This window comes from Scophthalmus maximus, chromosome 8, assembly GCF_022379125.1.
Source record: "Scophthalmus maximus strain ysfricsl-2021 chromosome 8, ASM2237912v1, whole genome shotgun sequence".
NCBI classification, from domain to species: Eukaryota; Metazoa; Chordata; class Actinopteri; order Pleuronectiformes; family Scophthalmidae; genus Scophthalmus; species Scophthalmus maximus.
In genome coordinates this window covers 17002501-17017201 of record NC_061522.1, presented here as the reverse complement: position 1 = coordinate 17017201, position 14701 = coordinate 17002501, and the positions used below count along the sequence as shown (strand labels likewise).

The 14701-nt window shown below is 42.0% G+C and overlaps 3 protein-coding genes across 7 annotated transcripts in view; 1 reads left to right on the top strand and 2 right to left on the bottom strand.

The window, feature by feature from the left end:
• Window positions 1-273: 273 nt before the first annotated feature.
• On the bottom strand, window positions 274-4741 carry tmed1b (transmembrane p24 trafficking protein 1b). The gene is made up of 5 exons (XM_035636067.2): window positions 4446-4741; window positions 2703-2800; window positions 2421-2610; window positions 1339-1506; window positions 274-1233 (listed from the first exon to the last, which is right to left on the bottom strand). The coding sequence occupies exons 1-5, from the start codon at window positions 4701-4703 to the stop codon at window positions 1183-1185; spliced, it is 765 nt and encodes a 254-aa protein (XP_035491960.1). The 5' UTR covers window positions 4704-4741; the 3' UTR covers window positions 274-1182.
• A 1615-nt stretch (window positions 4742-6356) lies between these two features.
• LOC118311915 (tumor necrosis factor ligand superfamily member 14) lies at window positions 6357-12181 on the top strand. 5 transcript variants are annotated; one of them, XM_035636063.2, is made up of 8 exons: window positions 6357-6508; window positions 8947-9084; window positions 9419-9683; window positions 10394-10462; window positions 10550-10580; window positions 10896-10946; window positions 11377-11614; window positions 11771-12181. In XM_035636063.2, the coding sequence occupies exons 3-8, from the start codon at window positions 9492-9494 to the stop codon at window positions 11958-11960; spliced, it is 771 nt and encodes a 256-aa protein (XP_035491956.1). In that variant the 5' UTR covers window positions 6357-6508; window positions 8947-9084; window positions 9419-9491; the 3' UTR covers window positions 11961-12181. The 5 variants fall into 5 exon arrangements, with proteins under 5 accessions (XP_035491956.1, XP_035491959.1, XP_035491955.1 ...); XM_035636066.2 differs by having other exon boundaries at window positions 6360-6508; window positions 8970-9084; XM_035636062.2 differs by lacking the exon at window positions 6357-6508 and adding an exon at window positions 8665-8816.
• Window positions 12182-13974: 1793 nt separating this feature from the next.
• The window catches only part of LOC118313037, a 2743-nt gene continuing 2016 nt past the window's right edge, over window positions 13975-14701 (bottom strand). Inside the window, exon 3 of the mRNA XM_035638239.2 lies at window positions 13975-14701. This exon is cut by the window's right edge and continues 650 nt beyond it. The gene's annotated coding sequence lies outside the window, so the exon portion shown is untranslated.

Sequence of the window (14701 nt, the reverse complement as noted above, 5' to 3'; positions counted from 1 at the left end):
GACAGATTCTTTCCTCCATTAGGCTCTGGGGGAATAATGTGTGTTTTGTCATTTCAAAAATATAAAAGAGTTTCTTTCAGTTCAAAACCCTGCTGCATGACATGATACGCTGTCATTTGATCATGGAACATGTCAGTGTCAACATCACTTCTCATGATTTACATGCCCAAGAAACAATCTCTTTCAATGACTATGGCAGTCTTAACATCACAAATCACAAAGATACTTAATGTTTCGTTCTTCTGAAAAAGACAACTTGCGTCAAATCAAGTATTTACTGTGTAAAAAATGCATTTATTTATATCAATGACACCCATGAAAACCTGATTACCTTAATTATCTTATAGAATATGTAATGACAGTCTGCTCATGGTAAAAAGAAAACAAATCACTCTATGGCCGTCTCAGTACAAAAAAATGTCACTTTGTTGACACAGTAAACATATCAGAATAAAAGCACCTTTTCACTGCCAGAAACACAACTAACATTCGATGTTTGCACTGAATTGTTTTGATGCATATCTGAACTGACACACTGTGTGTCTGCAAGAGGACAGACACGCACGTCATTTGAAGTCACTCAGGAAATTGTCCCCGTTTCCTACATTCTTATTTGCCCACGTGACCTTGGACTGGAGCATAAAAATAAAATCAGTAACATTGCAAAAAAAACAAAAAAACAATCTAACTGGGCTGTATCCAAGGACACATTTGGACCAATTGAAAAAATCACTGATAAAATGGCAGGATCTTACACCGTCAGGAATAACTAATACGCCAACAACACTATTGCAAATTGTCATCCATTGTAAACTAGCAAACAGAGTTCTCTGGATAGAATTTATCTTAAACCTTTGATACGGTTGATTTTACCATTTGCAAAAAATCCACCCCAAAAAATAATTTTCATTGGATTGTGGCAAAATTTGACATTAAAGGCACTAAATTAAATTAAATGACCAACTTCAACACCTCTTTCTCCTCTTACTCTTAATGATCTACAGCAATTTTTTTCCCCTCACAAACTGATTGAAAACAATTTTTTAGAAAAAAGAGTTGAAGTTCAATGCTGGTTTTCATGTCGACCAAATGAAAGGTAATGGCGCACACTCTGAACGGGTAGCCAGAGGAACATCTTGTTCTCCTTCCCAGCCGGTTTTGAAGTGCAGCACAAAGCGTTTTCTATGTGCAGACCCTCCGTTTATCATCAAACAGTTTACGGAAGGTGTAGACCTGGGAATGAGCAAGGAGACAGAGTGCATGATGTTGGGTATTTGATCTGTTTGTTAACCCTTACAAAATGAAATTACCCCAAACTTAAACAGGGGCTCCATTTACCTGAGTGAAGGCCACACACAGCATCACCAGCATGCTGGCGCAGGACCAGAATGAGACCCTCCAGAGGTTATCTTCCAGCAGGTTTCTGTCCCGTGCCTCAAAGGCCCGTAACACCGTCTGCATCTGCCGGCTGCGCTCCAAGTGTCTGTGCAGGGAGTCCATGGACTCCTGGGGATATTGGTGAGATCCAAGTGGGAGTAAGAGACCGGAAACAAGATGACTTGATGGACAAGACGGTAATGACGGTAACAACAAACACAAGAGTTTTCAATTGTTAACATGCTAATAGCTGACTGCTACATCTTGTTCCATACAAGAGAATCCTACAGATATAAACCCTCTCAGCTGTTAGAGCATGAAACTGGTTCATGAAAACATTACTGTGGTATGGTTTAGTCTGATCTGCAGAGCAGCCAATGTAATAATTTTTTGCTAACAGCAAATGCTGAATGTTGACGTTATTTTCCATAATGTCAGTAAATCCCAAAAGAAGACTAAAACCAACAGTGCATGAGCTGGTCTGTCAATATTTCCCACTTCCCCTGCAAGTTTGTCCCTCCTGAACACAAAAGAAAAATGGGTCAGAGATAAATGATACGGTTGTGTATTATTATCTTTTTAATTTAAAAAACATGATAAACATGACTCAAATAGGAGTTAGTAGTGTGTTTACGGGGGACTATTTTCATACACACACATTGTGTGAGTATTTACAGCTACAGGATCATTTAAATTCAAATGAACTACATATAAACTGAATATAGTCTGTGGCACAGAGGAATACGATATAAGTGTAGCCACACACACACAATATGTGTTATTGGGATTAGTTAATTGTTGGTTTTGGTCTTTTTGTGGGATTTGTTGATGGTAAGAAAAATAGAGACACGTCGTCTCTGTAATATACTACTCTGTAATACCGACACAACAACCCTGTAACAGTTATCGCTTCTTGTAGCCTTGGTGTTGTTAAGATACAGTTAGAGCATATCTTTCCCACCAACAAGGGTTTTGTGAACAGGTCAGCTGATCAGTGATTTTCTATTTTGAAGAAACTTCTAAACCACAAACATGAATCTCACCCGGATATCTTCCAGCTTGTACTCCAGCAGGCTGCCATCAGGCTCCTCTAAACCTGCCGACTCATCATCTCCAACCACATCCCCTCCCTGACCCTCGATGATGATCTCAAAGAACACCATCTTCTCCGAGAAGCGGCTGAAGCTGTTGTCGAAGCATATTTGATAGTCCCCCCCCTCTGTAGGCTCCACCCTGGGGAAAAAAACAGAAAATAACCTGATCAAAAAAGGCAGATCCAGCACAGACAAAATATTTACTATGATCCGGTTTGAGGCTGCACTCACACGTGGACTCCGTCAGAGCGGCGCGTCTCGACGATGAGCAGGACGCCTTGTGGAGAGAGGATGGTGAAATCAACGTCCATACCAGCACCTGCTATCACCTGGATGTAAACACAAATACATACACAAACTGAGCAGCAGGCTCACAATGTAAATCTAAGTTTCTCCTTTTTTATTTTATTAGATAGTGACAGTTGAGATACAAAAAGACATGTGTGTCCAGACACAGGAGACATGCAACAACGATCGTACCAGGCACACTGCAGTCATGCGGTTTGTGTCTTCACTGAGTGGCAACCCACCATGACGTCACCCATTGGTTTGTGAGCCGCTGTTTTGAAGCCTCTAGTTTTCGCATTTTGGCTAGCGCCATCTTGGTTTTTTGAAAGCAGAAGCAACCATATTTGGAGGAGGAGGGGGGTGGGGCCTGAGTGATAGCTGGTGCACTGCAGAGGCCTAATGGTCAAGGCCATTGACTGTTTCAAGAAGGATTAAAAATGTGTTGCGAGAGAGAGCAGAGTGTTTTCTTTTTGACCCTCCCACTAAACAAACACACAGTGGACTAGTAGAACTTAACATTATAAGATATGTTCCTGTGTAAATAAGTGGCTTCAGTTTTTGTACACGCTACTGGCTTGTACATTTGGTGGATAAAACTGCCAATTTTACAGATACATCTAAATTTAGTAACCCTCCTGACAAATTTTGTATAAATTTGCTTTTAGAAACTTTTGTTAATGTATTAAAAATCGAAAAAATATGAAATCTCTAATTCACAACAGTATTCAGACCTCTTGCTGTGGTGTCCCAAGTGGAGGACTGAACTGATTGGTATTGGTGATAGTTTGGAAAGACACACGACTGTGTGTATATAAGGTCTCACGATTCAGCCGCTGTTCATGGTGTTGCACAGTTTTGACAAGAAGAGAGCTGACATAATGAATCTACCATAAATGTTATTTTAATGCAGATTCATGTGGTTCTGCCATCTCTAATGTAAATATTTGCACTTTGTTTTTTCATTCTAATGAGGGTGGGATCCTGTAAGTCAACATCAGTCGCTGACTTTAACACCCTGCTCTTGATCTTAAAGGTTTTTTACTAGGGGATGGAATGAATTCAAGACTACAGATATTTACCTCTGTTCGTCAAACACTGTCCAGGGCAGACCAGGATCTCACCTCTGGTCTCTAACTACAGCTGGACGACCAGAGACGACCCGGATGTGTTCGAAGACATGCAGCATTGCCTGCAGGCCGTTTACACAGTGAGTCTGTGGGCAGTGTGAGGTGCAATGTCTCACATCCGGTATCATCATTTTTTTTATTGTATTATTGCTGATCCCTTCCTCGCCTCCTTGGAGGAACACTTTCATGTCATTGCTGCGGATTGAACAAAGTTTGGAACTTAACATTATAAGATATGTTCTCGGCCCCGGTGCTTCAGCCTCTGTGTAAACCTAATGGTTCGGTGGTGATCGGCCTCACACACGTCACGTCACGGTGACCCCCACGGTGCGGAGTCGACGGGCCGTACACGAGCTGTCACCAGCTCTCAGCTGCAGGACAGCTGTGGCTAATCACAAATTTGCAGGTGAGCGCGTCGGCAGCAGCTAGCTGCAGGGGGGACGGCTAGCTGCGGTCGGCGCCTCGCAGCGTCCCCCTGTATCCTGCCACACACACGCACGCACACGCGCGCACATACACACTAACACACAAGCACGCGCGCGCACACGCGCTCGGTTACCTGATATTCGACCTCCATGGTGGCGTTTTTCACCGCTGTTTGAAAGAAACACTCCGATCTTCCGGCCGGCAGCAGGAACGTGAACTCGCTGTCCTGACTCTGTCCGAAGCAGCGCACGGACCCCAGGCACCACCCGAACACTACGGCGAGGACGAGCAGCAGCCGCCGCCGCCCGCGGCCCTCTCTCCCGCGGCGAAAGTCCATGGTGAAGATATCTCCACACGCCGCGTTACCGAAGTTCAGCCATCTCCTCGGCATCCCTCTTCCGCAGAGCACAACTTCGCGACGCCGCGATTGGACGGAGGCCCGCGGACGAGGGCTGCGCTGTGGGCCAATCAGAGAGGGAAGAGTAGCAATCCTCCTCCAATCACTGTAGAGCTGAGGTCTTCACCCAGCGCCACCATATGCGTACTATAGCTACTGTACGACCACATGTTTACAGTGAAAAGTGTTGTCAATAGTGTTATTTTGTTGATGTGCTCTGTTACATGCTGTCCATCCTGGAAATGGGATCCCCACACTTGTGGCTCTCCCAGAGGTTTATGCATGGTGGTTTTTCCTCATTGTAGATGAGGGTTAAGGACGTATTGTGTAAAAATTGTTATGCCTTATCAGGCTGATCTTTGAATATGGGCTGTACACACAACAATTGTTTGATTGATTAATTGAAATGGAAGTTTGATTATTTCCCCAAGCACCCACAAATCTACCAATACTTTGTAGCAAAACGGATCAGTTGAATAACTAACAGAAAGTTAATTTGGCAACATATATTATAAAACGCGATCAAAAAATTACCACAATACAACCCACAGCCTTTGTACTGTAAATAAAGAATATAAAGATGCACGACATGGCATCAAAAAGTGAAGCCAAATCATCTTGATTTTTTCATCTTGGCTGGATGTAGTATAAAGCATATAGCATAAAGATGCAGATGGGACATGGACCAAACAAAAAAGTCAAAATACACGCTAGATACATTTTTCCCAAAGATGGTTTCTGTCATTTTATCACACTGATGTATGTTCAGTTGTTGATTTTTCTGGTAAGTTTGGTTTTATTTAGTAATGTTATGCTATTAAAATTATGCGATGCTATTAAATAGCCACAAAGATGATGGGAAAAGATTGAAATTCTGTGTGTGTGTGTGTGTGTGTGTGTGTGTGTGTGTGTGTGTGTGTGTGTGTGTGTGTGTGTGTGTGTGTGTGTTTGTCTGTGTGTAACTCATGTTGTGCGGACCTGGATCTTCCTGTCACATTATGGGGACGAGTCTTCCTTCTGTGGACAAAAAAAAAGATAAGAATAACAATCTTCTCTTTATTTGTAGTTTAGTCACATTTAAATCTCAGAGAAGAAGAGTGAAACATTTAATATTCACATACCTGTAGAGAAGCATATATAAGGAATATATGAAAAGGAAACCAAAAATCTGGGATAAAAAAACGAGATGAAGAAGACTCTTCATTGAAGAATCTCTATAATAAGCCTAAATTATCTATATTTATGTACAGCTTGGTTGTCCACAAAGACTTAAAGTGGATATTAAATTTGGATGTCGAAAGCACAAGTAAGCAGGCAAAAAAACATAGTTCCTTAAAACAGAGAGCAAGGAAGATGACAAAAATACTCCAAGTGTAGCAACAAAGCAGTGACAGTAAACAGGGGAGGGAACCTAGAAGAAAAACGGTGTTGCCATATTCAGCCTCACACTCCGCAGCCCCCTTCACTGTGTCCAATCCTTAGCGCCACATTGGTCTTCTTCAATCACTGCAGGTTGCTTGGCTGGAATTAGATAACTACGGAGTTCCTCAAAGTATAAATAAAAGCAAGAAGTTGCTCAATGCATCACCGGAAACCCTTATATTGGCAAATATAATACCTTTTGAGCACACAGTGGCCCAGCTAGCTCAGTTGGTAGAGCATGAGACTCTTGATCTCAGGGTCTGGAGTCTGAGCACCATATTAGGCACTGTGCTTTTCATCTGAGGAGTGACGGGTGTGAGACTATAATCTTCATGGAAGCAATTCTTTCCTCCAGTTCTTTGGAGACACTGTCTTGGGTGAGTGTCTATCTTGGAATATTGGTCTAGTCTTTTAACTACTCTAAAAACCAGTAACCAGCAGCATTCAGTAATCAACTGCCCGACAGACGCTGCTCTGGTATGAAAATTGAGGGGGAAGGAGTTTTGCTCCAGTATACCCGCCCACCTACATTTTTTAGTACACCGTGGCCCTGGTCGCTCAATCAGTAGAGCATGAGACTCTTACTCTCAGGGTAGTGGGTCCCCACGTTGGGCAAGGTTCTTCTCAACAGGTATGTGGAGGAAGATGTCACTCGGTCAACATCAGCATCTGCTAAAAAAGATAAGTGAAAACGACAAGTAGTCAACAGGTTATAACCATAGGTTAAACTTTGAGGTTCCTGCTGGAGCCCACTAAAAGGTTATGTCCCGATGATCAGTGACAATACTCAGGACAGTGTCAGAGAGTCAGAATTAGCACTCACCAAATGCAAGTAGATATATACATTAATATATACATTTAAAGGAAAGTCTGGTTGTATTTAATCCGTGCTTTCAGGCATATTAGGGTGTAGAATCCTCTCCTGCTTGGACCACATCAAGGCTAGCATCATGTCCACATTGGGGTCCATCTTAAAGATTCCACCAAAAACCTCATAAATACTCTGACTGTTTAATAGATTTCCATGTACATAATATACATATACTATTATGTATATTCATCATCGGTGCTGTCAGTGATAAAATACATTGTAAACAGTGGCGGTCCTAGCTTTTGTGGCGGCCCGCGGCAAACACCTCCACCTCTGTCCAGGAGAGCGCAGTCCTGGGAACAGAGCAGATACTGCGCAGAACCCTCAAACTCCCAGGCCTCTGGTAGAGGACTCGAGCTTGAGGAACACACACCATCCCCCGTGGGAGGGGGTGAGAAGGGGATTTATTAATTTTTTTACTATCAGTTGGAAAAAAAGAAAATGAGCAAATCTTCACAAATCAGAAACTTAAACTTCTATGATTAATTCATTTAAATTGATGCAGTGTTTCTTCAGTCAGTGGCCCACATTGGGTCATTTACTGTAACATCTGCGATGTCATCATCGATGTCATTTCTGCCTGTTTTTAATTTCAGTATTAAAACTGACAGAGGGTTGAACTTACAGTATCTTCACCATTACACTGATGCCTCCTGCTGGTGAGTCTGTATTTAGGCTCAGAGTCACTTCAACAACACGAAAAAAAACTAATCGCAAGTAAAACACTGACAACCCTTGATATAGAATAGAAGATGTTAAGATTGACAGCTCATGTGAAGCTGTATTCTTCTGGTCTTTAATATTGTACAGCTCTCTGGGGCCGAGCAGAGCCTGTAATGAATTTGCATTCTTCTCCACAGAAATCAGTGTCAATGAGGTTAACATGAGCTGTTGCTGGCATTATTGTCAGCCGGTGGAGAATCAGGGGGACATTTCCATCTGTGTCTGTGTACATATACTTGGATCTAATTCAAGGCATGCATTGGTGTGTTTGAGCATGAATGGCGGATCGTGTTGTCGTTTATTTTTACTCACAAAGCAAAGCCTGGACATCTCTCCAGATGACTGCGTGTAATTGAGGCCTGGGCGGCAGCCAGATCAAAGAATTCGACTCAGCCTGCGCTACTACTCTTTGCTGCACTATTACAATTAGATCAGTGCCTGAGTGAGTGAAATTTGGTGTTGTGCTGAAGCTTGGCTCAGTTTTTAATCAGGTTTGAAAACACAAGAATGTTAAAACCCTCCCGGAGTTATTGAACATTGTGCTAATTGTGGTAATATTCAAGAAATCAAAAAAAAAAAAAAACATGGTGCAGATGAATGGCACAATGCTGTGGTGACAGCAGTGGCAAGCAGCCAAATGAACAAAATGCCTCGACCCCAAACTCTGCTTCTTTTGCAACCACCTCTACTGTCACAAAGACAAAGAGTTTAACGTCACCCTGAAAAAGAACAAAAGGTGAAAAAGTGGCAAATGCACAACTTGGCTTCTGTCTGTCTCTCAGAAACAGACCAGAAAAAGCTGCTAAACTGAAAAAAAACAGACCGAAAGTGTGGAACAGAATGCGAAACACAAGGAGTGAGAAATTGGAGAGAAAAGGAAGTGTCAGCTGAAGGATGATAACTATATTCAGTAGTTTTGGGGAGTGTCCCACGCACGCCCCCACACACACACACACACTCACTCACTCACATGCACACTACTCACTCTCTCACTGCCTCTTCCCCATGTCATCTTCATTTCCTGCTTACACACGAGCTTGCTTGAAAAGCAATATTCGTGATAGCTGACAGCAGGCGAGCGAACACAAGAGGTGAGGGAGGACTGGAATCTCTATATGGGGCAGACAAGGAATTTGTTTATTTAAAATGTGAGGCAGCTAGAGAAGCTAAATGTACTGTGAAAAATCTAGAGTATATTAATACTGTTTTTTTTAATTTCAGGAATTTTTATTTCTTTGTTTAAGAACATTTTGACTGGTATATCCTCGAGGAGCTTCACGGGAGTGTGTGAAAACGACCCCCTGCTGCTGGATGATTGACTGAGCTGTGGAGGAACGTCGGGTGCACATTTAATCCCAGGTATTTTCCCTTAAACTGCCCTGAAACAAAATGTGGGAGTAAGGTCTTTCTTTTGGATTCACAGGACCTGCAGCTGTCTTTTCGTGTGTGTGCGTGCAGAAGTTACAGTATGTAGAAATCACTTTGTTTCCCAGCAGCAGGTTGCATTGCAGGTATCTACTGTAAGCACAGATGGAAAAACTCCTGTGGCCATTTCTCATGTCTTTCACTCTCAGTCTATTTATGACAGTTGTGTCTTTGTTTCCCTGGTCTCTCCACTGCCTTTCCTTCTGTCCCTCTACCTTTCTGTTCCCGGTTCCTTTGCTCAACTTTACCCTAACCCTGTCTCTTTCAGAATCCCTAGCCTCGCTGCATCACGCCCTTGGACGTTAAGCCCCAGTGTCCCAGGTGGAGTGTGATCCGGTGGGATGGCGGAGGGCAATGTGGCTACCTGCCCCCAGGTGTTTGTGGTGGACACTCGCTCAAACTACGTCTCCATGCCCAAGGAAACGTTGCGGGCGAGATTAGGCCAAAAGCTTCTTCTCCTGCTGGTGGGACTGACCACGTTGGGACTTGTCGTACAGGGTTATTTTATCTACACTCTGTACAAGAAAACCGAGGTGAGGCCGTTGTCTCCATGTGATTGTGCGTCTGTTCATCTGAGTGACGAGAGAGAGAGCGCTTGGAAATTCCTTTTTTCTAGAATTTCCCTTTCCCTCTACGTCATAACCACACTCTCATATGGATAGCTACTCTCAATAATACATGGGTCATCTGCTGCTCTTTAAGTTACAGGTTGATCAAATGTGTCTGTCTCTGGTTCTACTTCCCCTTTTTCTATTCGGCCTGAGCTCAAAACCACAATAGAACTTCACGTTTCTGAGACAGTTTCATGATGCTGTTTATTAACACTTGCCTCTTTTGTGCCGTAAAGTCCTAATGTAAAACAAAAATGACTCTAATCCCTTTAACAGCTGCTGTATTTCTCAGTTGCATGAATAACAGGCCACTGCAGGAGAGAAAACTGGCATGTACCATGAAGTTACAATTATTGTGTTGCTGTCATTTGCATTAATAATGAAACCAGAATTAAATCAAACATTGAAGGTATTAACAAACATGTACGTAGCAAATAAAACATATCGTGACTTTGTGAATGACATTTGCACAGCTCTACCTATACATTTCTGTTAGGCTCCATGTGGCAGGACACTTCCTGTTCTTACATGCTCTTGATGCACTTTTGACATCTTGTTTGCAAACATGCACAGATTTTTTTGCGTGCCCACTTCTCACTCTCTCTCTTTTTTCCCCCCTTCTCTCACTGCAGGCCTTTTCCCTTGGGGGGTCTCATCCTTTTTACCTTAACCAGTCCGATCCAAGAACATCTGCCCTGCAGGTAGACAAGAGTTTACTGTACAGGATGTGTATCTCTGGGTGCTGCCTCACGTGTGTTGCATTTTTCAGTCTTTTTCTTCTGTTTCAGGGTGGCACCATGAGTCAGGTGGGATCTAAAGGTAGTGATTACTCTCTGTTATCATTATTTATGTTGCTTATGTTGTACATACAGTAGGTTGCGACTCCTGGAAGAAAAGCCACGGGTATCTGATAGATTGATTCATCTTTCAACCTAATCAACTTTCAACATCTACGATTATTTCAACACATTAGGTGAAAACTTTGTGACTGAGATTTTTTCCAGAACCTCTGAGCTCTAACATGGAAAACCTCACACGTGAATAACAGATGTGAGGTTTCTACATTGATGGATTTATTAGTTAATCTATTGGTTGCATGACTGATTCATCTGACCCTGCTTTTTTTTCCCGTAGGGCGACAAAACCCGGAACAGATCCAGCACAGGCCCTTTGCTCATCTGATGGGTTAGAGCCCTCTCCACACTCACATCTAAATATTGTATATGACTTGAAGGGGGAGTAAGCGATTATAATCCAATACACTTTTTGTAAGAATCTGCAAATATTTCCCGAGCTGTCGGTTCTGTGTGTCCTGGCTCTGTAAATTGATAACCAAACAAAAAATGGTGCGGACCGCACCTCACAACACTTTGTGTGCAGTTTGTAAACATCACTCCCCTTAAGAGACATGCAGCAACTTACTGCATCAGTCTCCCATACCCGACGCTGTGGGTTCGAACCCCCAACCAGTGCATTGGAAACATGAACAACAACAAAGAGAGAAAGAAGCTTTCTTTAAAAATCGCTCACTGCCCCTTTAAATGCTTGAATTTCATTTCCTATTTTCCTTTTTCTTTGTTGAAATGACTCATTGATATCTTTATATCTATCTCAGGCTCCAATAGTCCTGTTGGGGTGAACAATGTGGTGCAGTGGATCGATAAAAGTGGCGACGCCATCACCCACAATATGAGCTACGACAAAGGTCAACTGTTGGTGGAGAAGGAAGGTTTCTACTACCTTTACTCCAAAGTGCAGTTGAATGCTGCAGTGGAGTGTTCACTTATCCTGCACAAGGTCATGAAAAACACCACGGCCTACGGCCAACCAATAGAACTCATGAGATCAAAAAGGTTGGTCCCTGTTCCGTACCTCACTCCCTTGCCCTTTCGCTCAGCAACCTGTTTGTATTTTCACATCTCTGTATTAGAAGGCAAGCTGACACCAGCGCTGTCTTACTCATAGTGAAGTGAGTTTCTCTTGAGACATCTCTGGCGTGTTTCCTCTAGTTTCCGCTGCCGCACACCAAAACCACCAAGTGCAAAGGCTTCAGCTGGGGAAGATCTGTGGAACAGTTTCCTGGCCGGGATTTTCCACCTGCAGAGTGGAGATAAAATTTTTGTCACACTGGAGAATATACAGAAGATACGTCCGGGACCTGCAGACAACTTCATGGGGGCCTTCATGATAATGCCTTAGAAACATATGAAAGTACGACTCTCCTGCCTTGTGATAAGATTCGATATGCTGTCATGAATTTTATACACCTAATATATAGAATACATATGAATGTATTGGAATCACCTATGAAAGAGCAACACACAGTTGTGATATCATAAAAAGTATCTGATATTCAGATTATCCTACTTGATCATTTGTTATATGTTTTTCATGTGAATAAATTGCTGTTTCTTATCAAACACCAGTGTCATCGGGTCAATATTAGATAATTTCTCCAACAGATGAGTAGATCAATTGTTTTTATAAGAAAATCAGTGATATAAATGTCCCACAGATTTCTTTCTTGCTCGCAAACTACACTTTGCGAACAAATGAAAGCCTGTTTGGAACCTGCTTGGATACCTAAAGCACACTGAGACAAACCACAGATATGCAACCCACACTATCACAGATCTATAGATGCATAACATACACAAACAACTGCAAGTAGTGCGTGTGTGTGTGTGTGTGTGTGTGTGTGTTTAGAGGATGTGGTAGCATAAGGATGCACCGAGGAGAGGATTGGGGGGGGGGGGCCTAGAGAGCTCAGAGGTGCTGAGGTTGGTTTAGATGACTCAGCTCTTCTCATAGTGTTCAGGGGAAAGTTTCACCAGACACTGCAGCAGTGTCTGGTGAAAAACAGAAGAAGAGAGATATGGATGTTTGGAGTCCTCAAGTGAAGGTTGGGGATTCTTCCAGGGAATTAGCGGTATTAACAGAAACACATAAAAGCAAAGCGCAATAAACGCTTAGCAATAATAAAAGGAACGGCAGGAAACTGCATAGATGGGTCGGGAACAGATATCACCACTGAGAGCGCTGTAAGTGGAAAGACTGACCTCATGTGGGCCATTTCCTTGCTGATAACATCAGCGCATCCAAGGGAGACAAACACAAACAAGATGGTACTCTTTGCTCACAAAAGAACACCTTGCATGGTTTCAGGTGTTGTTGCGGTTCACTCCCTGCAGTATTTGCTCAAGTGCAGCACATTAGTACATGTGTATTTCTACTTTAGGAGATTTTTCATTCACATGTTCACCTCATGAAACATGATGCAGTCTTCAAGGCTAAACCACCGCATCGAATGAGATGCCATTTACTGATACTGATAAATATCATTGTAATCACAAATGCTCTTTTATGCATAGTGAGTACTTTTATTTGAGACATTAAAAGGTTCCCCGAGGAGTTTGTGACCTCTGGGAGAACTATGGAGGTGTTGAGCCCCTGTTTTGTTTGTCTCATCAATACAATAACAAGCCAGGATGTGTAGCAATGTCTGAACAAAGACGGCAAAGAACAGTGCCAGCGGTTATGTCCTTGCAGAATGCATTTTTCCATATGCATTTCCAGTATTTTAAATGGTAGATTGTTCATCTCCATGTGTACTAGATCAGTCTTGTTTCTTGACACATCAGCACCATTCGTGGATTCAGGTAGTTTGCGGTGGATATGTTCAACTTATTTGTTGAAAACAACTTCCTGTTGTGTCTGAAAACACTATGAGAGCAGTGAGAAAGAAAAAAAAACATGGTGTTGCAGGTTGCACAGCTAAGCAATGAGCTAACACTCTCATGAAGCCAAGGGCTACTGCAGATTTGAGTCATGACTCTCCGCAGGTTGATCACAGTGACCCCTGTCACTTTGTCATTATACATTTCAATTATGAACATATTGAAATTGGATATTGAATATTCATAAAGGATCTAAATACACATCACGCCACTGATGTGTAGATTCTCAAGCAACTGTCCATTATGGAGGACAAAAAAACAAAACAGAAAAACACACAGTTATAGCTGAGGACACTCCTTGACAAACTGCATTTCCAAGGCCTTTACTATTCACCTTACCTTTACAAATGAATGTCTAACCCCAACCCGTACCCTAACCAATCTAAATCTTATTAAAACCTCAACCCTAAAACCCAGTCCAAACACACACACACACACACACGTGTACATATTAAGATCAGAAACACACAGGAAAGAACTTTGTCAATATGCATGTATTGATTTGGGAAGGCAGAAACAGTGCAGATCAAATTACACTCATTATGGGTTTTTTTTAAGTCACGTTCAGCATTTGCTTTTAAAAAAATGCGTGTCTTCTGCTTTTTTCCGGTGTTTTTTTTTTCTAAACCGCATGCATGGTGAATAAACAGGAAGTGATGTACATCCAATTTCCCGGTATAGGCTGCGTAACGCAGGGAACTTTCCCCTACATTCAAGCTGTTCATGTATTCCATTTGTCGCAATCACTTATTTTTTCTTTTTTAGTCATGCACTACTTTTCACACCAATATGGACTCAGTGGTCAAAAATCTCAACATTTATGTCCATGTTTAATATGAACTATAGTGAAATACATTCAGCAATGTGCAGTTTGTCCATAGGACTAAATTGAGTAAACATATAAAACATAGTTTAGTAATGATGGTCATGTTTTGATCAGGATTACATCTCTGGCACAATTTTTTGTATGAGTCAACCTTACGCTGCTAGACTTGTATGAAATAAATACAGTTATAAAGTCTCATGTGACCTGATGTAGGCTGCTTAAAAAAAAAATAGTGTATTGCACGTCAACACTAATGTAGTGGTATCTACATGAAAATACATTTCTATAAGAAAATAGCAACATTATCATAAATAAATGTAGATAAATAGTTCAGTATCACCAAATAAATATATCACATACAGTGCAACACATATTCG